This window comes from Dipodomys spectabilis, unplaced genomic scaffold (genome assembly GCF_019054845.1).
Source record: "Dipodomys spectabilis isolate Male_0828 unplaced genomic scaffold, ASM1905484v1 ptg000113l, whole genome shotgun sequence".
NCBI lineage: Eukaryota > Metazoa > Chordata > Mammalia > Rodentia > Heteromyidae > Dipodomys > Dipodomys spectabilis.
The window spans coordinates 656,880-682,628 of record NW_024870790.1 but is presented as its reverse complement, the minus strand read 5'-3'; the positions used below and the strand labels follow the sequence as shown (position 1 = coordinate 682,628).

Genomic DNA, 25,749 nt, shown 5'->3' with positions numbered 1-25,749 from the left:
TTAAAAGAAGGACTAAAACTTATGCTCAGATGACAGTGTAAGTCTCCATAAGGTGTAAAAATGATGAAAAATATATAAGGGAGGATGTAAGATACAATAGAAAAAGTGACAAGTTCTACCATGTTTATTTGCACTTTCAGAAGATAAATACAATTGTTCAGAAGCAATCTCTGAAAATGTAATGACTGAAGAAGATATTTTATAACTGATGAAAGGCACTGATCCATAGATACAAGAATTCCAACAAACCACAAACAGAATCTATAAAAACAAACTTACACCAATATTTATAATACACCAGTCTTCTCTATCCATAGTTTCATATTTTGTATTTTCAGTTACCCGTGGACAAGTATAGTCCAGAAATATTGAAAGGGAAAATTTCATGAATAATTCATATTTGTGCCAGGCAATTTTGACTCACATCTGTAATCCTGTTATTCAAGAGACTAAGATCTGAGGATGGCGATTTGAAGCCAGCTGGGGCAAGAGAGTCCAAGAGACTCTTATCTCCAATTAACCACCCCAAAAGCAAGAAGTAGAATTGTAGCTTAAGTGGTAGAACACTAGCCCTGAGGAAAAAGTGCTCAAGGACAGCACCCAATCCCTGAGTTCAAGCCCCAGGACTGGCACAAATAATAATAATAATAATAATAGAAATCACATGCCGTTCAGAGTAACATGATGAAAACTTATGTTGTCCTATTCATCCTCTTATGTAACATATCTGCACTATATGTGCTATCTACCTGTTGGTTGATTACTTTAATTATAAGCTTGTTGTGGTATTGTAGTATTTGTGTTCAAGTAATTATTATTTTATTTAATAGTAATCCCCAAATCACAAAGGTCTGAAGCTGGCAATTAAGATATGTTACAGAAAAGACATACTACTGTATGTCTTTGTTTTCTCAGTCATGGGAATTGAAATTAGGGCCTACGCACTGACCCTGAGATTTTTCGCTCAAGGCTTGTTCTCTACCACTTTGAGCCACAGTGCCACTTCCAATTTTCTGGTGGAGATAAGAGTCTCATAGACTTTCCTGCCTGGGCTGGCTTTGAACTGTGATCTTCAGATCTCAGCCTCCTGAGTGGCTAAGATTACAGGTGTGAGTCACCAGTGCCCCATTTACAGTATCTTTTTTTTTTTTTAAAAAAGCAAAATTGTATTAGTTCTTAAAAAACAAAAAAATCATGCTATTAGTTTGCTAATATGTATAGTAAGAATTAATCTTTTATCCATGCAATTTTGAGAAAAGAAAAAAGTTCATGCTAACATTGCTATTGGACCTCAAACTACAAATTTATGGCCACAGAACATGGTAAGGTGTTAGTTAAATTATAGAGAAAAGCATTAAATTATAGGATTTAGTACTATCAAGTTTCAGTCACTCATTCAGTCATTGTGGATCTCACAACATATCCTACATAGAAGGGCTTGGGGGAAACTCAGACAGTTAATTAACAGATAATCAAAGGAAAAGGGAAAATTTTAAAGTAGCCAGAAGAAAGCTTATGTTTCAAAAGACACAAGTTAAATGGATTGCTGTCTTCTTCTAAGAATGGAAGTACGAAACATAAAGGAAATAGTAGAGAGTATTTCTCACATAAAAGGAAAATTATCTGAAATGGAAAACTGGAAATGGAAAAGCAGCAATTAAAAGGAACAAATGTTTGTATAAATGTATATAAAATTGTCAGTACCCTACAAACAATAATATTGTCTAACACATACAACATGAATTAAGAGGGCCAAAGTAAAATATTTCAAGCATTTGCAGTATGTAAGGTATGTGTAAAAGTATACATTAGTATTAGCCTTTTATTGGATGGACTATGTGATAATTGCTGGGTAACAAGAAGCAACAGAAGACTGTAAAATGTCCACATTAATAAGGGAAGAAAGAGAAAAATGAAGAGAAAGTTGGGTTTAGTGGCACAAAGAGAAGGAAATTTATCCAATGGTTAAGTTATTAATAGTTATGTTAGTATAGTCTACATGCAGCAATTAGAAGATAAAGATTTTTTTAGACTAGAAATAAAGCAATTAGGCAAAAATTCAGTAATTATAGCTGAGTGCTGGTGGTTAATGCCTTTAATCCTAGCTACACATGAGGCTGAGATCTGAGGATTGTGATTTGAAGCAAGATCAGGCACGAAAGTCTATGAGACTCTTTTCTCCAATGAACCACCAAAAAGTCTGAAGTAGAGCTGTGGCTCAAGTGGTAGAGCCTCAGCCTGAGTGAAAAATCTAATCGAGAGCAAGAGGTCCTGAGTTCAAGTTACAAAAATATTTTTATCCTAAGTAATAATTTTGCAATTCAATGGAAATGAGAAAATATTTGCACTTAATGATAATTGAAACATTGCATATCAATTGGGGGGAGTAAAACACGGTGCGGCTGTATTACATATAGAGGGATATTTATAACATGAAATATGCATATTAGAAGAAAAGGAGTACTGAAAAGTAATGATTGAGGCAGCTAGTTTCAGAATATGGAAGAAGACCAAAAAGTAAACCAAATAAAATTAGGAACAAGGAGACATAAATATAAGACCAGGAGTTGATGAAATAGAAAACAAACATACAGAAATAGAGGGTCAAAGAGTGAACAAATGCAGTAGTGGTTCTCAGTAAATATGTTGAAAATGAACTATATACATATATATAAATTCTCAGTAAAATAAATCATGTAAAAGCTGAAACACAATTAGTATTTATTAAGTATTCTTTTACTTGGTCCAGGAGGAGATTGAAACCAGGACTTCTTACATGCTATGCAAGTGCTCTACCATTGAGCTGCCCTCCCTCCCTCCCTTCCTTTCCCTTCTTCCCTCTCTTCCCTCCTTTCCTCCCTCCCTTTCCTCCTTCCCTTGCCTCCCTTCCTCCTTCCTTTCCCTCCCTTCCTCCCTCCCTTCCTTTGCTCTCTGCTTCCCTCCCTCCCTCCCTCCCTCCCTCCCTCCCTCCCTCCCTTCCTTCCTCCCTCCCTTCCTTCCTTCCTTCCTTCCTTCCTTCCTTCCTTCCTTCCTTCCTTCCCTCTCTCCCTTTCTTTCTTTCAAGATCATCTTGCAAATTTGCTCCAGGCTGGCCTTGAAATTTTAGGTGTGTGTGTGTGTGTGTGTGTGTGTGTGTGTGTGTGTGTGTGCTGGTCCTGGGGCTTGAACTCAGGGCCTGGACACTGTCCCTTAGCTTTTTTGCTTAGAAGGATAGTACTCTATCATTTGAGCCGCAGTTCTACTTCTGGCTTTATGGTGGTTACTTGGAGATAAGAATCTTATGGACTTTCATGCCTGGGCTGGCTGAGTGAATAGGATTACAGGAGTGAGCCATCTATGCCCATCTATGCTAAGAAAAAAAGGTGCAAGACAAACCAAAAGATGACTAAATGGTATGATAAGATAAAGGAAATATCAGAACCATTCTGAGATAAGATAAAAAATTTTGACCACTGGAGAATTTAAAATAACTGTGTTTAATATGTTAAGGAAAATTTCAGTAATGGAAATAGTAGACAACATGAAAAAATAGCTTATGTAGCTGAGAGAAGAAAAGGAAATGGTAAAAAAAAAAAAAAGAAAAAAGAAAAGAAAAAAAAGCTGAAGTGAAAATGAGGAATGCCTTGATGGGTTGATCCATAGACTAAGTACAACCAAGTTGTGTGGGGGGGGGGGGTGGTATAATAGAAATCAAGAGGATCTATCAATTGAAATTTCTCAAAATGAGGGGCTGGGAAGGTGGCTTAATGGTAGAGCGCTTGCCTTGCATGCCTGAGGCCCTGGGTTCAATTCCTCAGCAACACATAAGCAAAAAAAAAAAAAAAAAAAAAAGCCAGAAGTGGCGCTGTGGCTCAAGTGGTAGAGTGCTAGCCTTGAGCTGAAGAGCTGAGGGACAGCGCCCAGGCCCAGAGTTCAGGCTCCATGACTGGACCCCCCCCCCCAAAAAAAAAGAAATTTCTCAAAATGAAATTCAAGAATTAAAAAAAAATCCAGATCATGATGGCTCACACCTGTAATTCTAGCTATTCAGCAGGCTTAGATCTGAGGATAGCAGTTCAAAACCAGCCTGGGCAGGAAAGTCCATGAGACTGTTATCTCCAATTAAGCACCAGAAAACTGAATATGGTGCTGTGGCTCAAAGTGGTAGAGTGCTTGCCTTGAGCAAAAAAAGCTCAGGGACAGTGCCCAGTCACTGAGTTCAAACCCCACTACCAAAAATACCACCTAAAAACAGAACAGGATATCTAGGTACTGTGAAACAATTGTAAAACAATGAACATATTCTTAATTGGAAAGCCAGAAAAAGAAAAGAGAATAGAGAAAAAAGAGATATTTGAAATAATACTGGCTGAAAACTTTTCAAAATAAGTGATACCAAATCACACATCCAGAATGAAGCAGAATAAATACTGAAAACTATACATAGGTATGTAATACTGAAGCTGCAAAAAAATCAAAGATAAAAAGGACATGAAAGAAAATACAGGAGAAAACAGTTTATCTTCTGAGAAACAAGAATAAGAATTGCAGCAGAATGCTTGATCCAAACCATGTAAAGAAGAGTGGAGTGAAGCGAAATACTTAAAATGTTGAAAGAAATTACCAGCCTAAAATTTTCTATCTGACAATGCTATATTTTGATAGTGAGGAAAAATATTTTCTCAAACAAACAAAAATTGATAGCTTGTAGTATTAATAAACTTCTGAAATCTTCTTTGAAAACTGTTAAAAATGTCTTAGGTAGAAAGAAAATAATACAGGTTCCTGACCATATCTATGTAAAGAACAGTATTAGAAAAGGAGTTAAAGGAGTAAGTGAAAGTAATTCATGTGTGTGTGTGTGTGTGTGTGTGTGTGTGTGTGTGTGTGTGTGTGTGTGTTGGGAAGTTGGAGTGTCATATAGGCAGAGTTTACTACTGCAAAAGGGAATGCCATCAGCCAAAAATTTGGGAAGCAAGCACACAAAACATGCAGGCTGCTCCCTTTTTATACCTAATCTAGCAGGCCCGGCTCCTCTGCCTCAGATTGGCTGAGTTGGTTCACAATCTGCAAAAGGATATGGCTTAATTCATAGAAGGAGCTTCTTTTTTTTTTATTTTTTTATTTTTGGGTCCGGTCGTGGGGCCTGAACTCTGGGCCTGGGTGCTGTCCCTCAGCTCTTCAGCTCAAGGCTAGCGCTCTACCACTTGAGCCACGGTGCTACTTCCAGCTTTTTTCTTTTTGCTTATGTGGTGCTGAGGAATTGATCTCAGGGCCTCAGGCATGCAAGGTAAGCGCTTTACCACTGAGCCACCTTCCCAGCCCCATAGAAGGAGCTTCTAATAGGATGTTTTAATTAAAGGGCAGCAGGAAAAGGATATAACTGAAGTATAATTAACAATAGCCAGGTTTGGAAACTTTTTAGAAAAACAATTTTCACAAGATTAGCAAAAAGCAAGCAAACTACTTTTAGAGAAAATAAACCTTTCTCATCTCTCCTCTCTGTGTTTGCCGGTGCTAGAGCTTGCACTCTGGGCTTGGATGCTGTTCCTGAGCTTTTGCTCAAGGCTGGAGCTCTACCACTTTGAGCCACAGCATCACTTCCAGTTTTCTGGTGGTTAATTGGAGATAAGTCTCATAGACTTTCCTGCCTGGACTGGCTTTGAACTTCTATACTCAGATCTCAGCCTGCTGAATAGCTGGAATTACAGGTGTGAGCCACCAGCTTCTGGCCCATCAATACTTCTAACAAAGTGTCAAAAGTGTGAAGGAAAGGGGCTGGGAAGGTGGCTCAGTGGTAGAGCGCTTGCCTTGCATGCATGAAGCCCTGGGTTCGATTCCTCAGCACCACGTAAGCAAAAAGAAAAAAGCTGGAAGTGGTGCTGTGGCTCAAGTGGTAGAGCGCTAGCCTTGAGCTGAAGAGCTGAGGGAAAGCGCCCAGGCCCAGAGTTCAGGCCCCACGACCAGATCAAAAAAAAAAAAATTAAAAAAAAAGTGTGAAGGAAAAACTGACAGAACTGAAAAAAACCCAAAGTAATTATTAGAATTGTCAAATTCAATTCCTCCCCAAATCAGTAGTAGATAAAACTAGGCAGAAAATCAATAAGGATATAGTTGATCTAAAGAACACGATAAATCAACTTGTTCTAACTGACCCTTGTTCTGTTTTTTAACACTCCATCCAATAGAAGAATACCACTTTTCCCCCCAAACTCTCAGAATATGTACTAAGGGGACACCAGGGTCTAGGCCACAAAAACCATAAAACATGAATAATAGAAATCATAGATATATGCCAGCAATATAATTAAACTAAAAGTCAATAATGGAAAGCATATGTCTAAATGGCACATGAATCAAAGAATGATTTTCAAGAGAAATGTAAAAATATTTGAATTAAAAACATTTTAGCCGGGCACCCGAGGCACATGTCTGTAATCCAAGCTACTCAGGAGGCTGAGATCTAAGGATTGGAGTTTGAAATCAGCCCAGGCAGGAAAAAAATCTGTGTGACTCGTATCTCCAATAAACTACTCAGAAAATGCTGGAAATGGTGTTGTAGCTCTAGTGATAGAACATTAGCCTTGAGCAAAAGAAGCTCAGGGACAGCCCCAGGCCCAGGGTTCAAGCTCCAGGACCAACAAATAAAATAAAATAATGTTAAATGAAGATATAACATATCACTTGTACAGGATGTAGTAAAAACAGTGTTGACAGACTCTTTCCTAGCTTAAATGCATATATGAGGAAAGTAGATCTAAAATCAATAATCTAAGCATTTCTTTTGGAAACTAGACACAGAGAGTTGTTTAAGCCTGGAGCAAGCAGAAGAATAAAAGATTTAGAGAATAAATGAATGAAATTGAGAACAGAAAAACAATACAGGAAATCAATGAAACCAAAAGACGATTCTTTAACAAGTCAAATCAAATTGACCCATTTCTTGCCAGTCAGAAAAGAAAGGGCACAAATTCACAATATCAGAAATGAAAGTGAGGGTACCTCTACTGAGCCCATGTAGGTAAGAAAATAATGAAGGAATGCTATAAACGAATGCAAATGAAATGGGCCAGTTCCTTGAAAGACACATGATCAAAACTCATACAACGAGAAATAACCTAAATAGCCTTGCATTTGTTAAATACATTAACTTGCTAATTAAAATCTTTGAAATATAGACACATAAGATTTTACCAGCATATATATTCTTATCAAACATTTAAAGAAGAAATAGTGTCAGTTTCCCATGAACTAGTCCATAAACTAGAAGCAGATAAACACTGACAGATGCATTCTATGAGGCCAGCATCACCCTAATTCCCAAATTAAATTACAAGAGCTGGGGATTACATTACAGGAGCTGGGGATGTAGCTCAGTGGTAGAAATTTTCCTAGCATGTACAGCCCTGAGTTTTATCCTCAACAAGGCAAGAAGACAAGAAAAGAAAAGTAGAAATCAGTTGCTCTCCTGAAAATAAGATATAAAAATCTTCAATGAATATTGGTAAGGCAAATCCAATAATGAACTCAAAATTAAAGAAGGGTGGTTTAACAATTGAAAAGCAATCAATATAATTCACATTAACAGACTGAAAAAATAAAGATATCATATGACTGTATCACCTGATGCAGAAAAAGTATTCGACACTATTCAACACCAATTCAGAACACCAATCTAGAAAGTTCTAGAAAGTTTTTAAGTTTGATAAAGAGCATCTTCAAAAATATGTAAGTGCTGGGCGCTGGTGGTCATGCCTGGAATCCTAGCTACTCAGGAAGCTAAGATCTGAGGATCACACTTCAAAGCCAGGCCAGGCAGGAAAGTCTGTGAGACTCATCACTAATAAACCACTCAGAAAACTGGAAGTGGTGCCATGGCTCATGTGGTAGAGCGCTAGCCTTAAGCTGAAGATCTAAGGGACCCAGGCCTAGAGTTCAAAGCTCCACCACTAACAAAAAATATGCATATATATATATATGTAAGTAATATCATAGTTAATGGTGACAAAGTGAAAACTTCCCTCTTAAAGTCAAGAATAAGAAAGATAAGGACATCATTTCTCATTGCTCCTATTAGACCTAATTCTGGACACCATAGCTAGCTCAATATTTAAAAAATGGAGATGAAACTAGTAGACTGGAAAATAGAAAATAAAACTGTTTTATTTGCAGATGCCATAATTGCCTGTGTAGAAAATTCCAGACAATTGACAAACTCAAGGCTGCAAAGTTCCAGAAAAAAAAGTTAATGTACAAAAGTTAAACTGTTTTTCTATATACTATACCAGCAATGACCAATTCAAATTTGAAATATCATTATAATAGAAGTTCTTAAACACAAAATATAGAAAAATCCTTCTAATGTATTATAAATGTACAAAATCCCTCACCAAAAAACTTGGAGAAATACCATGCTGAACACAGGTAAATTGAAAAATGAGTGGAGTCCAAGATCCAAGCAAAAGGAACTTTACCCAACACTGATTGGTAAAGGTGTTTCCTACAGTGTTGTAGGTTAACAATTTGGAAACTACTATATATACACATTGGAATGTAATAATTTTTAAGATAGATAGAAATCAACAGGAGACATATTTCTCAAACTTTGCATCAGAGGGTTACAGATAGGCAAGGGAAACTAGAATGATGCATGCAGTAATTGCAGTAGGAGACACCATTATAAATTTATGCTTTGTTTTATATAGATACAGATATTCATATGTAGGAATATTTGCATTTTTCTTTTACTTGTATGCATAAAGATATATACATATGTGGTTATTCCCTATGCATCTCTATGCATATTATATATGCATGTATGTTAACTGAGAGCTGGAAGCAATGACATCGCAATAGCAATGGGCAACCTAGCCTCTAGATTTTTATATTTTGATTTCTGTCTTCCATCAAAAGATACCAGGGCATCTGGGAGAAATGGCTGAGTCTGACTTAGGCAAGGAAATATTTAAGGTAAGGCCAAGTATTTTATACTGAAAGAAATACTAAAAATGTCCACAATACAGTGATAGAGAATGAATGGAGGAGCTCCTGAGGGGCAATTTAGAAATAATTTGAGCACAAAAATATGAGATGTAATATTGTATTTTAATCCAACATATAAAATAAACATAAACATTTCTGAGTCTATGCTGCTAGAAATAAGTTGAATATATAAATAAATGGAGACAATTTTCAAATATCCTATGCAGAAAAATTTCAATATCTTTTGTGGATATTCTACAGGGAGGATTAGCACTTTGTCCCACTCTTCAAGTATGGGCAGTCAGTAGTGATTATTTCAAGGAATACCATTTGGGAAGGGAAAAGTGAATGTGCAACTTCACCATGGAGAACCCCAGCAAATTCTACATCATCTAAGTGACCAGGTAAAATCAACAGTGACAAATAATATTGATAATATATACCTTTCACATGATGTGATAAGGACATTTACCACTATGGTCTTATCCTAAAAATATATAATGCCTGAATAAGCACAAGATAAATATAAACTCCAATAAATAATATTGAATACCTGGATATTATGTCTTAAAAGTGTCAAGATCATCAAAAACAAGAAAAGTTTATGAAACTTTCATAAAGAAGAGGAGGAGCCTATGGAACAGTGATGACTAAATGTGATGTGGTAACCCACACGGGCATGGTATCCTGGCATAGACAAAGGACATTGGAGGAAATCCGAATAAAGCCTGTACTTTAGTAAATAGCAGGACATCACTATTGGTTAATTGTGACCAATGCACCATTCTAATATAACATGTTAATAATAGGGGATACCTGGTATGGAGTACATAGATACTGTTATTTTAAAAATAATTCTGTGGGGTCTGAGAATGTGGTTTAGTGGTAGAGTGTTTGCCTAGCACGCATGATGCCCTGGGTTTGATTCCTCAGTACCACATAAACAGAAAAAGCCAGAAGTGGCGCTGTGGTTCCAGTGATAGAGTGCTAGCCTTGAGCAAAAGAAGCTCAAGGACAGAGCCCAGGCCGTGAGTTCAAGCCCCAGGACTGCCAAAAAAATAATTCTGTTAAGTCTATAAGCGTACTAAAATAAAAGTTTATCTTTCAAGCACTTTGAGCACATAAAAGGCTAGTGAACAGCTAGCAGGGAAATCATGTACATAGATGAATCTGTTGAAATAGGTAAAACAAGGTTTAACAGGGATGTCTTGGAAACAGAATGTGGCTTAGTAGTAAAGTGTTTGCCTAGCATGCCTGAGGCCCTATGTTTCAGTCCTCAGTACCACAAAAACAAACAAAAAATAATAAAATTAAAAAAGAGAAATGTGTTGGAGACAATTCCTAAGGAAGAAAAGTAGAAACAAGAGATTACCAAGTGATAAGGGCATATCTGGTCAGATTTTTTCCCCTGATTCCATTTTCATTATCTAAATTCTGTAGAGTTGACTATATGCAAACTCTGTGTGTGTGTGTGTGTGTGTGTGTGTGTGTGTGTGTGTGTGTGTGTGTGTGTGTGTATGAGAGGATGTGAAACAATAGGTAAATGTTGTTTGTATGAGATAGAGAGACAGAGAGGGAGAGGGAGAGGGAAAGAGAGGGAGAGATACCCCAACTAAAAGCATGGAGAGGAGTATTTTGTACAAACTTTATAAATTACTAAGATGCAAGTGACTGGGTATTACCTTAACTCAGATAAGCACTATTGTAGTTAAAGAGCTATTTGACATGGTTATTAGGTCACAGTGTTGCTTTTGTTCTTCATAGTCTCCAGCTCAGCAACGGTAGCAGGGACCTTAGAGGGGTACAGGATCCATGAGAAGAGGTATAGTCCCCAGATGACATGGCATTACAAAGGACAGAATGACACCCAAATCCCATGAATTATTTCTGCACACAGATCAGATCTCCCTCAGCCTTTTCCCAAGTGTCTGTCTAGGTACTGGTAATGCTAGTGAGGGAAGAGGGTATATGCCAGTCCAACATATCTCACATACTCAGTGCTTCACTTAGTCTTCTCCATAGCCCTTGAAGGCAAGTTTTAGCCCCATTCCACAGCTAAGTCTGTCCCTTACAGCCATGGAACTATAGTAACTGTTAGCTTGATTCCTCCAGTACGAAGCTCCAAAGATAAAGTAACTTTTAGCTATTGTTTTACACCCTGAATGCAATCATTTTAAAGTGTCTCCACTGTCTCCATAAACTCATCAGACAGTTCTTTTATTGCTTATGTATTTTCTTGCATTTGTCTTTCATCATTTTTTTTTCCAAATTAACATTTTGAGGAGACTGGAAAAATAAAAGAGAAGAAAAAGTCATCTATCAATAACTATTGTTAAGGGCAGGGAAGGTGGCTCAGTGGTAGAGCGCTTGCCTTGCATGCATGAGGCCCTGGGTTCGATTCCTCAGCACCACAGAAGCAAAAAAGAAAAAAATCTGGAAGTGGCACTGTGGCTCAAGTGGTAGAGTGCTAGCCTTGAGCTGAAGAGCTGAGAGACAGCGCCCAGGCCCCACGACCGGACCAAAAAAAAAAAAACTATTGTTAATCTTTTATTGAACATTATTTCCAGAGTTCTTTTCTTTACATATATAACTGAATAAATATTGTTTTCAATTTTGAAGTAGACAAGTACTATATATACTATTCTGCAAGTTGTTTTAAATTTTACAGTGCACTATTGACATTTTCCATGGAACAAATGCTATTGAAACTTTCAAGGTTGCAATTAGAGATCAAAAGTCTGCTGATAAAAGAAGCCTAAGATAAAGTATTTTAATAAGGTTAAAGCACGGTGCTTGGCAAATACCTGCTGGAGGCACTATACATAAGGAATGTCTTCAGTGCCCCTTCTGGGTGCCCTGCAGCCCCCTCCCCGAATTCCCTTGGGCCCCTTAGTTAGAAGGGGTTTTTAGATTTCTTTGCATCCAAAACAAGCCCCCTAATTTCAGCCTGATTTGTCTCCTGTCATCCTTTACCTTTGCCATATTGTCAAATTCTCTTATCATATCCTCATTGCTGAGATTCATATCGTGTATGGCCTCTTTATAGTCCTTGAGATACTGAACCAGCCCCTTGTTGGTTTTCCTTTTGGCTTTCCTGGGTATGTCATCCTCAGCTGGGCGCTTTCTTGCAGCCCTAGTTTCACTCTGACTTTCCCGTCTCTTTTGACTCTCCTTCCCTCATTGGCTTTTCTTTCTCTTTTGCTTTGCTCTTAACTTGTAGCTATTTTTATCCGTTAGAATTTCCTCACCCATAACATTTTACTTTATTTGTCTTCCAGAATACAAGCCCCTTCTGGTTTTCCACATCCTGCGGCTTTTCTTCATTTACCATCTTTCCTTTTTTCCAAGATATTTCTTCATTTTTGCTGTAGAGTTTCACTGACTTTGGAGCCAGACTGGGTATGAATGTCTGTGATGCTTGTATCCCCCCTCCCCGCTAAAAAAAAAACAAAAACCAGAAGTATAACTGTGGCTCAAGTGGTACAGCCCTAGCCTTGGGAGAAAAAGCTAAAGGACAGCACCTAGAACCTAAATTCAAGCCCCAGTACATCCCCTTCCCCAATAGAGAATCAGAACTAAGTCAGAGTTGTGACACAACCAATGCTTTTATTGCAAGAACATTTTTCTCTATAATCTGTGTATTTTTTGGTAAGCATTAACCTAAAAATAATTATTCTTGACCAAAAGGTAAGGGTAAACTCATTAGATTTGCTGTCATTAGTTACGTGGCTGAAGCAGGAATTCTAATTCACTATATCTCCATTCTGTAGGTTTTTATTATTTGCGCTAGTCCTGGGGCTTGAGTTCAGGGCCTGAGTGCTGTCCCAGATTGTTTTCTTATTTGCTTTTTTTTGCTTCTATTTTTTGTTTGTTTTTGCTTAAGGCTAGTTCTCTGTCACTAAAGCCACAGTTCCATTTCCAGCTTTTTTTTCTGGTGCTTAATTGGAAATAAGAGTATTACAGACTTTCCCCCCCTGGCTGGCATTGAACCATGATCCTTAGATCTCAGCCTCCTGATTAGTTAGGATTACAGCTGTGAGCTACCGATGTCTTGCTGCTTTGTTTTATTAATATAACAGACATCTATCAGATGTAAAATTGTATTTCATTTCCTCAATGATGAATTATGTTGAACATCTTTTCATGTGCTTGGTGGCAATCTGTACATATTCTTTGGAGAAATAACAATTCAAATCCTTTGCTTATTTTTAAACTGGATTGTTTGTATTTTTTTTTTTGTCCATTGTGGGACCTGAACTCTGGGCCTGGGCACTGTCCCTCAGTTCTTCAGCTCAAGGCTAGAGCTTTACCGCTTGAGCACAGCACCACTTCTGGCTTTTTCTATTTATGTGGTGCTGAGGAATTCAACCCAGGGCCTCATGCATGCAAGGCAAACACTCTACCACTGAGCTACCTTCCCAGCCCTGGATTGTTTGTACTTTTGAAGTTGAGTCATACAAGTTCTTTATGTATTCTCAATTTTAACTCCTATGAAATATATGACATGCAAATATTTTCTCCTGTTCTATGGATTGCCTTTCCATTGGGTTGATAGTGTCCTTTGATGAAATTTTTTTTTTCATTTTGGTAGGCTTCTATTTATCTTTTTATTTTTTCATTTGTTTGTGGCTTCCCTTTTGGTATCTTTTTTGTTGTTGTTGTTGGTCGTGGGGCTTGAACTCTGGGTTTGGGCGCTGTTCCTGTGCTCTTCAGCTCAAAGTGAGCACTCTACCCCTTAAGCCACAGCGCCACTTTCCATTTTCTAGTGGTTTATTGGAGACAAGAGGTCTCAGGGACTTTCCTGCCTGGGCTGGCTTTGAACTGTGATCCTCGGATCTCAGCCTCCTGAGTAGCTTGGATTACAGGCGTGAGCCACCGGTGCCTGGACCCTTTTGGTATCTTATCCAAGAATTAATTTCCACATTCAAAGTATAAAGCCTTTACCTTGTGTTTTCTTCTAAGTTTTATTGTTTTAACTTTTATGTTTTGGTCTTTGCTCCATTCTGGGTTATTTTTCCTGATCTTGAGGCTTGAACTCTAGGCCTGGGTGCTGTCCCTAAGCTTCTTTTGCTCAAGTCTAGAACACTACCACTTGAGCTACAGGGCCACGTCCGGCTTTTTCTGAGTAGTATATTGGAGATAATAGTCTCACAGATTTTCCTGGTCAGACTGGCTTTGAACCTCGATCCTCAAATCTCAGCCTCCTGAGTAGCTAGGATTACAGGAATGAGCCACTGGTGCCTGGCTTGAGTTCATTTTTATATATTGTATCAGGAAAGGTTGAACTTTATTCTTTGGGAGACAAGTATCCATTTTTCTTAACACATTTGTTAAAAAATAAGACAATCATTAATTCATTGAATAATATTGACATATTTATCAAAAATGGGTTTAATGTCACAGTTAGATAGAAGCAAGAAGTTCTGGTATTCTATTGCATGGTAGGATGACTATATAGTTAACAACAAGTTGTATACTTCAAAATAGAATGAGAAGATTTTATATGTTCACAAAGAAATAATAAATGCACGAAATGATATGATATTGATCTGATTATTGATTGATACCCTGATCCTACCACTACACATAGTAAGTGCTGAAATGTCATACTGTATTCCACAAATATGCACAATGATTATATATTAAGTAAAATAAAAGTAAATCTTAAAAATAATGATTTAGAGTGAATCATCTAGTGGAAAAGGTGGTTATATTCTCATTGTAGCCTTTGCACTTCAATAGGCTTAATTTAGGAATGGTCATGACGTAGGAATCCAAGATCTTCTTGGAGTTGAAGAAAAAGAAGCAACTCATTATGGTTACAGGGAGAGACACGGGAACAAGAGTTAGGAACTTGCCTTAATCGCAGTGCCTGAGCCTTTACTTTGATGGAATGAATAAATCCTGGATGAATCATTTCCTTTCCTCTCTTCTTGGCTGCCAAAAACAGACACATGAGGGAAAAGGTGACATCAATCAAGATGAATTATAAATTGATTTGTTGAATGCCAACTCTTTTGTACACTACTTAAAGATAATAAATGTATAATTTAAAAAAGTTCACATCAAGAAGTCAAGTTAATGGGAGTATGGTACTGGATTGAATGTCGATGCTCCAAACTCTGTGCCATGTGACTCACTTCTTTAATGTTTTTGTTTGGTCGCGAGGCTTGAATTCAGAGCCTGAGTGCTGTTCCTGAGCCTTTCTGCTCAAGGTTAGTCCTCTACAACTTTGAACGACAGCTCCAATTATTGGTTTGGGGGTGGTTAATTAGAACAGTCATACGGATTTTTCCAGCCTGGGCTGGTTTTGAATCACTAGTCTTAGATCTTAGTTTTCTGAATAGCTAGGATTGCAAACACAAGCCACCAGCTCCAGGCTACTTTTATTCTCCCTTTTTGCCATGTCATTTTGTTCAAGTGGTCTTTATGAAGCAGAGTCAAGCATGCTAGAAAACAACTCTGTGAATGAATGTATATATGATGGGGATCCTGAAATATCCTTTGAGAAAATATTTTTAAATGACAATAGGAAAAAGCTAGGGGTGCAGAGACTTCCAGTCATGGAGAGCAGCATATTCAAAGGCCAACCACTGGGAAGTAACTTGGCCCTTTTGGGATGTTGAATAAGTGTGGGAAGGGGTGTGGCTCCACATGAGAGAAAGGAGGAAGGCATGGTCCAGAGCACTGTGGGCCCAGCAGGCAAAGGTCATGTGGCACATTCTGGTAAGGCACTGGGAGTTAGTACATAGGTGTGATCCCACTTGCTTTTGGCAGCCTGAAAGATGTTGGACTTGGAAAACAAAAATGCCAACTTCAGAATGGAACAGAGATGGTGAACATGCACGTGATATGGCATCTTGGATGGGGAATCTGTGCTACTGAAGTAAGAGAACATTAGATTTTTCATTATGGAATCGTATCATTGGTCTGGCAATAGTGGTAATGAAGATATTTAACCTGCTGGCTGAAGTGAATAAAGAACAAAGGAAAGGTGCTCCACCATAGAATTCAAGCCAGGCGGCTGTCAGCTCTACTAAGGTAGGATAAAGGTCACTACAAAACATGGCTCCAGTTCCCTTGCATGAGGCTGAAACAAGCTACTACACTTAGAAATTATTCTGCTTGGGGCTGGGAAGGTGGCTCAGTGGTAGAGCGCTTGCCTTGCATGCATGAAGCCCTGGGTTTGATTCTTCAGCACCACATAAGCAGAGAAAAAAAAGCAGACAGTGGTGCTGTGGCTCAAGTGGTAGAGCACTAGCCTTGAGCTGAAGAGCTGAGGGACAGCGCCCAGGCCCAGAGTTCAGGCCCCATGACCGGACCCTTCCCCCCAAAAAAAGAAATTATTCTGCTTGTGACAAAAGGTCCATATGGCCCCATGGCTTTTTCCTTATTGTAATCATACCAAGACAAAGTTCCTGGCTATTTTGCTATTCTTAAAATATACTATTCACTAAATCCTAACATTTTCCCTTAACAAGCTATAATTTAGAAGTAACACAGAGCATATTTATTTAAATTTCTAGCTACAAGACTTTATTTTCTTCATTTTGGCATCATAAACCACATGGAGCTAATTAGCATTCAGAACTCAATGTTTAATAGAACAAAGAGTTAAATAAATGTGTATGTGTGTATGTGTGCACGTGCGTGCATGTGTGTGTGTGCATGTGTGTGTAGTTGTGCAGGTCTTAGGGCTTGAACCCAGGGGCTGGGCACTGTTTCTGAGTTTTTCTTTGCTCAAGTCTAGTGCTCTATCACTTGAGCCACAGCTTCACTTCTAGCTTTTTGGTAGTTAATTGAAGTTAAGAATCCCACAGACTTTTCTGCCCAGGATGGCTTTGAATCATGATTCTCAGATCTCAGCTTCTTGAGTAGCTAGGATTACAGGTATAAGCCACTGGCACCCAGCTTATTTATTTTTGTTACCAAATTGGAATTATAGAATAATTAATTTTTATAATGTTCTTCATATAACAAGAGACAAGCTTTAAAAATTATGGTCATTAAGCTACAATTAAAGTAAAATTCACTCTTTTTTAGTGAGTCTGTGAGTCTAGTCAAGTGCATACAGTTGTGTAATCACCACCACAATCAAGGTATAAAACATGCTGGACATGGTAGCTCATGCCTGTAATCTTAGATGCTTATGAGATTGTCAAAACTAGCTCAGGCAAAATCTCAAAAAAAAGATGAGTTTGATGAATCATGCTTGTCATCTCAACTATGACTTCTCAGCTATGTAGGAGATGTAAAGTAGGAGAATTGCAGTCTAGGATAGCCTGGCCAAAGAAAGCAAGATACTATCTGAAAACAAAAGAAGAAAGGTCTAAGGGCCTGAGTTATGTAGTAGAGCACTGACCTAGCAAGTTGAAGGCCCTGTGTTCAAACCTTAGTGCCACCAAAGGAAAAAAATGTATGCAATAGTTCCATGACACTAAAAAGTCCCCTATGCCTCTGTATAATACTCCTATTTGCTTCACAACAATCATGGTTAGGACATTTTCTTTTTTGCTGGTCTTGGGGCCTGAACTCAGGGCCTGGGTACTGTCCCTCAGCTCTTCAGCTCAAGGCTAGTACTCTACCACTTGAGCCACAGCGCCACTTCTGGCTTTTTCTGTTTATGTAGTATTGAGGAATCAACCCCAGGGCTTCATGCATGCTAGGCAAGCACTCCATCCCTAAGACACATTCCCAGCCCCAGGACATATTTGTATTCTGAACATTCCCCAAATGGCTTTTAGGTTTTCCTTTTAGTTCTGTTCTCTATATTTTTATTTCTGTTAAAACATTCTCTTTGATGCATGAATTGATTAGACATGTATTAATTTTCTAAGTCCTTAGACCCCTTTCTGATGTTATTAATTTCTAGTTGTATTCATCAAATTGTTGTCAAATAGCACATTCTGTATGGTTTTAATTCTTTGTTTGTTATAATCTTTTTATAACCCAGGATATTTTTTTATGAATACACCATGTACAGTTGAAGAGTGAATATTGTGCTTGTTTTAGGGAGAATGCTCTGTAAGTGTCAATCAGACCTGGGTGGTTGAGATGTTATTCAGTCATCCATAACCTTTTGACTTTTGGTCTACTAACTCTATGTATTATCAAGAAAGGAGTGTTGAAGCCCTTCATTGCAATTGTGGACTTCCTTGCTTCCTTTCAGTTTTGTCAGCTTTCATTCACATCTTTTAAGGTGAGTTTCTGCTTTATATAAACTTATACACACAATATTTATATGTATATACATATATACTGACCCTTATTATCCCTGGTAATGTTTTTTACTTTCAAATCTACACTGATAGTATGAATATGCCAGCTTCTTTTTAAATCAATATTTGCTTGATACATCTTCATCCATTCTGTTACCTATATAATTCTATTTACTTTAAATGAGTTTCATTTTTTGTGAGTGCTGGGGATTGAACTTGGGTCCTTGTGCATGCCTGGTTAGTACTCTACTACTGAGTTATACCCCACAGCCAGAAATGAGCTTCTTGTAGACACCTTATAATCAGACCTTTGTTTATTTCTTTTGTTCTGGTCATGGGGCTTCAACTTAGTGCCTGTGTGCTGTCCCTCAGGTTTTTTTCTGCTCAAAGCTAGCTCTCTACCACTTGAGTCACAGCTCTACTTTCAGCTTTGTGGTGGTTACTTTGAGATCATAGTCTCACAGATTTTCCTGCTCATCTGGCTTTGAACTGTGATCTCATATCTTAGCCTCTTGAGTAAGTAGGATTGCAGGTATGAGCCACTGATGCCTGGCTTAATTTGACTATTTTTTGTTACTTTTATTCTATTCTGATAATGTCAACCATTCTTTTGTGTATTTACTTTTAATGTACTTATTGGTATGTTTAATTTAGGTCTTCTACTTTATTAGTATTTATTTTCCCCACAGGTTTTCATTACCTCTTCTTCTTTCTTTTTTGCCTTTCTTAGATTTATTTGAGCACTTCTTAATGGCTCACTGTAGTTATCTATTATGATTTTGAAAGTAGTATCCACAGATCACACACAGGCAAATTCATCCTATCACAAATTAAGAGTAAGTTTTGAAAGATAATTCCATAAATTTCCAAAAAGCAAAGAGCTCAGGAATTCAAGTCCAGTTTAGGTATAATAACATGTCACAAAATGGTTTTAGTTTGGAAAGATGATGTTTTAATAACTTTATCAGTGGTTGGGTGCAGGTAGTTCTTGTCTGTAATCCTAGCTATGCAGGGACACTGGGATTTGAGGATTGAATTCAAAGACAGCTCTTACAGGGAAGTTCATGAGACATATCTCCAATTAACCATCAAAAAAGCCAAAAGTAGATCTGTGGTTCAAGTGGTAGAGCACTAGCCTTGAGCAACAAAGCTCAAGGACAGCACCCAGACCCTGAGTTCAAGCCCCAGGACTGGCACACACACACACACACACACACACAACTTTGCCATTATAATTATTAGCATATTCATTATATAAAACAATGGGATTCACTGGGACATTTTCATACATGCACATCAGTACATTTCATTCATATATGTGCATCAATCATCTTCATTCACTCTTTTTTTGCCTTGTTTCTATTCCCCTTATACCTTCCTCCTCCTGGCTTTCTTCCCAGTCTCTAATAGTATATATTTCTCTTACTTTTAGGTAATCTTTCTTTCATTTTATTTCAGTTAAGGAGATGCAATTTAGAATACTACTTGTATAAACATCAATTTCCTACCTTTCAGACAAATTTTCTCCAAAGGAAACATCTATTTTTCTTGACAGCATTTTCTACTATAACCAACGTTAAAAACAGACAATTCATATAACTTTCATACTCAACATTTTTGGCCTCAGATGCAGAATTTCATTTTTATCATATTTGTCTTCACCATCACCACCAACCAAATCCAAAATAAAAAATTGTGCTAAGTGAGTACCCATGAAGAAGGGCAAAATTCCTAGTCCCAAGTCCTTGTGGCCCATTACCTATATAAGAAGAGATCAATGTATGCAGTTTCTGTCAAGCTTTACTTATTTCATTATCTTCTCACCGCCAAGGATGTCTTTTAGATAGTTTTTCTTAAACACAACCCTCGACAGAAGCATATGTAAATTTGAATGGCATAAATCTAGTGCATACTGTATATGTATTGTAGTCCACTTAGGGGTCTCAAACCTTTGTAAATGAATGACAACTTTACTGCAAGAAACAAGTATTTTTCTTGGAAACATTTTATTAGCATATATTCGTTGTACAGAATTATGACATTTAGTATATTGATTAGACTCACTCTTTCATTATTGTCCTCATATATTCCTCCTCTTTTTTTAAAACAATTTCTCTTTCTCTCTTTTGCTTTTGGTGCCAGTTTTGGGGCTTGAACTCAGGGTTTGGGTACTTTCCTTGAGCTTTTGTGCTTAAGGCTAGTGCTCTACCACTTGAGCCACAGCTCCTCCTCCATCTTTTTGGTGGTTAATTGGATAAGAGTGTCACAGACTCTCTTGCCTGGGCTGTCTTCAAACCATGATCGTCAGATCTCAGCTTCCTGAGTAGCAAGGATTCCAAGTGTGAGCCACAGGAAACTGGCTTTTAAAGCAATTTTAACAGGTTTCATTGTTATATTTTCATACATGAATGTAAACTATTTCCAATTATATTCACCCTCTCTGCTCACCTTCCCTCCCTCACTGGTACCCACTGATACCCATGGCCATGGACAGGACAAGCTTTTTATTCCTGTCAATCATGGGTGGTACTGCGTCTCGAACTCATAGTCTCTCACTCTCCGCTTTCATGGTTCATGCCTGGTTCTCTTCCACTTGAGCTACACATGCTATTTGGAGTCTTTTGGACTTTTCTGCCCTACCTGGCTTTGAACCCTGATCCTCAGATCTGTCTCCTGAGTAGCTAGGATTACAGGAGCAAGCCACCTGTGGGGGCTAAATCTGATTTTTTAAAAAAATAGAAATCTAGCTTTTGTTTTCTACAGGTATTTAATCAATTTTGCCAGGACCATTTACTGAAAAAGCTGTCTTTCTTCCATTCATGTACAAGACATTATGTTGAAAACGAACTTTACAGTTTTTTGGGCGGGCAGGAGGAGGGAAAGGATGGTAGGGGAAAAACAAAGGAGGAGGTAACAATGCTCGACAGGAAATGTACTCATTACCCTACTCATGTAACTGTTACCCCTCTATACAGTATTTTTACAATAAAAAATACATATGGAGAAAAAATAGGAAGCAATTTGCCAGCTAATCCTTTTTTTATTGTCAAGGTGATATACAGAAGGGTAACAGTTACATAAGTAAGGTAATAAGTACATTTCTTGTCAAGCTTGCTACTCCTTCCCTCATTTTTCTCCTGCTTTCCCTCCCTCCAACCTCCCCCCCCAAGTTTATTTCCAACATATTGCCTTGTGTATGTCGCTGTTCTATTTGTTTCACCCTCGTCCTTTGTCTCACTATTCTGTTATTCACCTTCCCTTCCCTAATTCAAATAAATGTCTATACAATACCAGGGCACCAAAATCAAATACAGTGACAACAGGGGATATACCATAGGGGGAAGAACATATGAAAGAAAAAAAATCACCTAATACATTAAAAAAACAACAGAGACAAAGACAAAACCTCTTGTGTCTCTGTCTTGAGATTCATTTCTCTTAGCATCATCTTTTTTATTTTTTTTTCTGGTCGGTCGTGGGGCTTGAACTCTGGGCCTGGGTGCTATCCCTTAGCTCTTCAGCTCAAAGCGACCGCTCTACCACTTGAGCCACAGCACCATTTCCTGTTTTCTAGTGGTTTATTGGAGATGAATGTCTCACAGACTTTTCTGACCTGGCTGGCTTTGAACAGTGATCCTCACATTTCAGCCTCCTGAGTAGCTAGGATTACAGGCATGAGCCACCAGCGCCCAGCTTAGCATCATCTTATATGGTCATATGTACATAGCTTTTGACCTCTTCTGTTCATCTGATAAGATTATCCAAGACCTATACTAGTTATTGCAAATAAGGGCAACCATGGGATCTATGTTTCCTTGGGACTGGTTTACTTCACTTAATATTGATATTTGCCAGCTAATCGTAGGTCAAGTTTTCACATGTCGAATATTGACATATATATATATATATATATATATATATATATATATTTTTTTTTTTTTTTTTTTTAGGTCCGGTCATGGGGCCTGAACTCTGGGCCTGGGCACTGTCCCTCAGCTCTTCAGCTCAAGGCTAGCGCTCTACCACTTGAGCCACAGCGCCACTTCCGGCTTTTTTCTTTTTGCTTATGTGGTGCTGAGGAATTGAACCCAGGGCCTCATGCATGCAAGGCAAGCGCTCTACCACTGAGCCACCTTCCCAGCCCGAATATTGTCATATATTTATGTTGAAAATATTGCTATATATTTATATTTCCATTCTAATATATGAAGAATAAAATCCATCAATTGTTCTCCTGAGACTTTGGTGGTAAATTTTAGTTGGTTCAGCATATGCTTTTTTTTTTGTACTGATAAGATACCCTTAAAGTCATTTTACAGCAAATAAAATTCTTTTTTTGGGGGGGGTCTGGTCGTGGGGCCTGAACCCTGGACCTGGGCGCTGTCCCTCAGCTACAGCGCCACTTCCGGCTTTTTTTACTTTTTGCTTATGTGGTGCTGAGGAATCGAACCCAGGGCCTCATGCATGCAAGGCAAGCATTCTACCACTGAGCCACCTTCCCAGCCCCAAGCAAATAAAATTCTTGACAACAGAGACATGCTTTGTTCCAGGAACCCGAACAGCGTTCCACCAGTTGCGTATGCCTCCTCCTAAGTCCCTCTAGTTTGGTTTCTCAGATCATAGCTGGCAGAGCAAAGAAGATTTTGCTTCCCAAGAAAAGGAAGGGAAGAAAGGGGAGGGCTGTACGAGGGCATTTCCGGTGGAAAGCACATTGAGGTTGCCATGGAAACTTGACGTCATCATGGCGACCCCGAGGACCCGATCGGCTTTTTATATGGAGACCAACGAGATCTGGTGAGAATAGCAGGGTCTCACTTTCCAGTGTGTGGACTCGGCTGAGAGTTTGGGTGCCTTTGTGGGGGACAGAAATTCCCTGGGGCATGGGGAGACTTGGGGATCACATACTGAAGTCGGCTGTGTGGGAGGTCTTGGGACCAAGACAAATGAGGGACGCTCCTGGCACCCGGGAATAGGAGGAATGGCGGGAGGTGGGGGGCGGGGCACGGTAATGCTGGAAAAGCATCTCTGAGCACAGCGGCCCATTCTGTGTGGTGGCGGTGAGACTGTTCACCAACAGGATGGCTTGGACCTTCAGCTATGATAGAAAGATCACTAATGGTATAAATTCATGCCACTTCTTCTTCCTTTTCATATTCGTTGTTATAAGATGATGAAAAACAATGACCCTCATGAAAGCCAGACACTGGTGGCTCACACCTGTAATGTGGGTTGAGATCTGAATATCATGGTTCAAAGCCAGACCAGACAGGAAAAGCCTGTGAGACTCTTGTCTCCAATTAAGCTCCCCCAAACCCTAAAAGTAGATCTGTAGCTCAAGTGGTAGAGTGCTACCCTTGAGCACAAAAACTCAGGGACAACACCCAGGCCCCAGGCCCAGGAGTTCAAGCCCCAGGAGTTCAAAGACCCAGAAATTCAAGCTCCAGGGACTGACAAAAAAAAACTCAACCCTAATGAGAAGCCTTTTGTACCTTCTGGTTACTAAGCTGTATCTACATCATTGGTCACTTATTAGAGCCTAGCGTGGTGCAGGAAACCTAGTTTCTCCCGACAGCCCTCATCCAGTCAATGAGATCATCAGGTGACCTAACAAGGCAGATTCTGAGGACCTGGGTGGTGATGACTACTTAAGCTTCTGATCTGAGAAGCAGCAGTACTGAGGAGAGACCTTCACCACTTCCATCTCCCGTTAGGGTACGACACCTCCCTCCAGTGAAGTCATGAGGCTTAAAATAGGATATGTTGTGAAATCTTCCCTTGATACTCACAATTTGGCCTGACAGAAGATACGTTTCTTTGATCTCATCATTGTAGAGTGCATCTGCAACTACATGCTATGTAATAGCCCTTGAGCCCCTTTGTCACAAAGCAGTGAACATTTTGAGGAAGGAAAGTAATGTTTTTACACGGATTTGTAATAAATACATGTATTTTCTTACTGTATAAATAACTTTCAGTGGCCCTGTTTCATTAAATAAATATGGTTACATATACGTGGTTATAGATATGATTATATATGTATATGTGCATGTATATATAGAGAGAGAGCGTGCATGTGTGTGTGTGCGTGCACACACGTGTGCGCACATGCATGCATGCACACCAGTACTAGAGGTTGAACTCAGGGCCTCATACTCTCTTGCCTTTTTAATCGAAGGCTTGAGCTCTACCATTTTAGCCACAGTTCCACTTCTAGCTTTTTGCTGGTTACTTGTAGATAAAAGTCTCAAGGATTTTTCTGCCTGGGCTGGCTTTATATATTGGTTTTTGACCAGAGTTCCTGGCACATCATTCCTTACTCAGGTATGCTACAGATGCTAGAATTTCTCTTTGCTGAGACTGGCCATAGAATCTCTGATCTTTACCTTCCTTTTTTTGTCATGGACCTGACCATCAAGAAATTCTCTGAGCTGGGCACTGGTGGCTCACACCTATAATCCTACCTACTCATGAAGCTGAGATCTGAGGATCATGGTTCAAAGCCAGCACAGGGAGGAAAGTATGAGACTGTAATCTCCAATTAACTACTAGTTGAGCGCTAGCCTTCAGCAAAAGAGCTCAAGGCCACAAACAACCCAAATAAATTATCTGACCTATGTTATCATAAGACTGTCATTTCAGTAAGTGTCCTGAACCAGATCAAAAAGGAAAGAATGCTGTATAGAGCTCACAAAATCTGAGCAGGCCTTTGTGTTTTCCCCACCCAGTCTGATTAGATTCTAGTCTTTTTGTCCAGTCACATTTCTTTGTATTCAATTGTATTGGTGTAGTGAAGCCTCTATTAAAAAAATCCAAAAGGGCTGGGTTTCACAAGCTTCTGAATAGATGAACAGATGAAGATTCCTAGAGTACAGCACCCAAAGAGGGCATAGAATTTCTGGGTCCCTTTCCCCATTCTTTGCCCTATACATTTCTTTCTCTGTCACCTTTGTAATATCCATTAAAATAAACAGGTTAACATGTTTTCCTGAGTTCTATGAGCCGCTCAAGTAAGTTCATAAAGCCTGAGGAGGGGGTTATGGTAACCCTGATTTATAACTGATTGGTTAGAACTATAAGTAAAACAACCTGGGTATTGTGATTTGCATCTGAAGTAGGGAAAGGCAGTCTTTGATATTGAACTCTCAACCTATGGTAGTGTCAAAATTAATTTGAACTAGAGGACACCCAGCTAGTGTCCATTGTTTCAGCAGTGCTTGCTTGGTGGCTGGTGAAAGTTTTATACACCTGAAGTCAGAAGCATGCTGTCAAAGGCAGTAGGAGGGAATGAATTTTAGGGTTTTCCTCTCCTCTAAACATACAGATAATGTATCATTTAGATGGTAGTGGAAATATTCACTTATTAAGTCATTCTGGCAATTTAGATTGTAATATAAATTCGTTCCTAGCAAGTACTTTTTCTCCCATTCTGTGAACAAAATTTTCTTTAAGCCAGAAGTATCTCAAATTTAGCAAATGTTGTTTGTTACTAGAAATTAATATTTAAAAAACAAGAATTACCTTAGTTTCAGTTCAATAATACTAGTACTAGGCCACATCACCTAAGTAACTC

At 38.7% G+C, this 25,749-nt stretch overlaps 1 protein-coding gene across 1 annotated transcript; it reads right to left on the bottom strand.

The window, feature by feature from the left end:
• Positions 1–11,777: 11,777 nt before the first annotated feature.
• Tceal4 (transcription elongation factor A like 4) lies at positions 11,778–22,919 on the bottom strand. The gene is given in 7 exon segments (XM_042688204.1): positions 11,778–11,865; positions 11,867–12,105; positions 12,228–12,265; positions 12,268–12,356; positions 14,820–14,898; positions 19,788–19,938; positions 22,866–22,919. Coding segments are annotated over 7 exon segments (738 nt in total).
• Between the last annotated feature and the right edge of the window lie 2,830 nt (positions 22,920–25,749).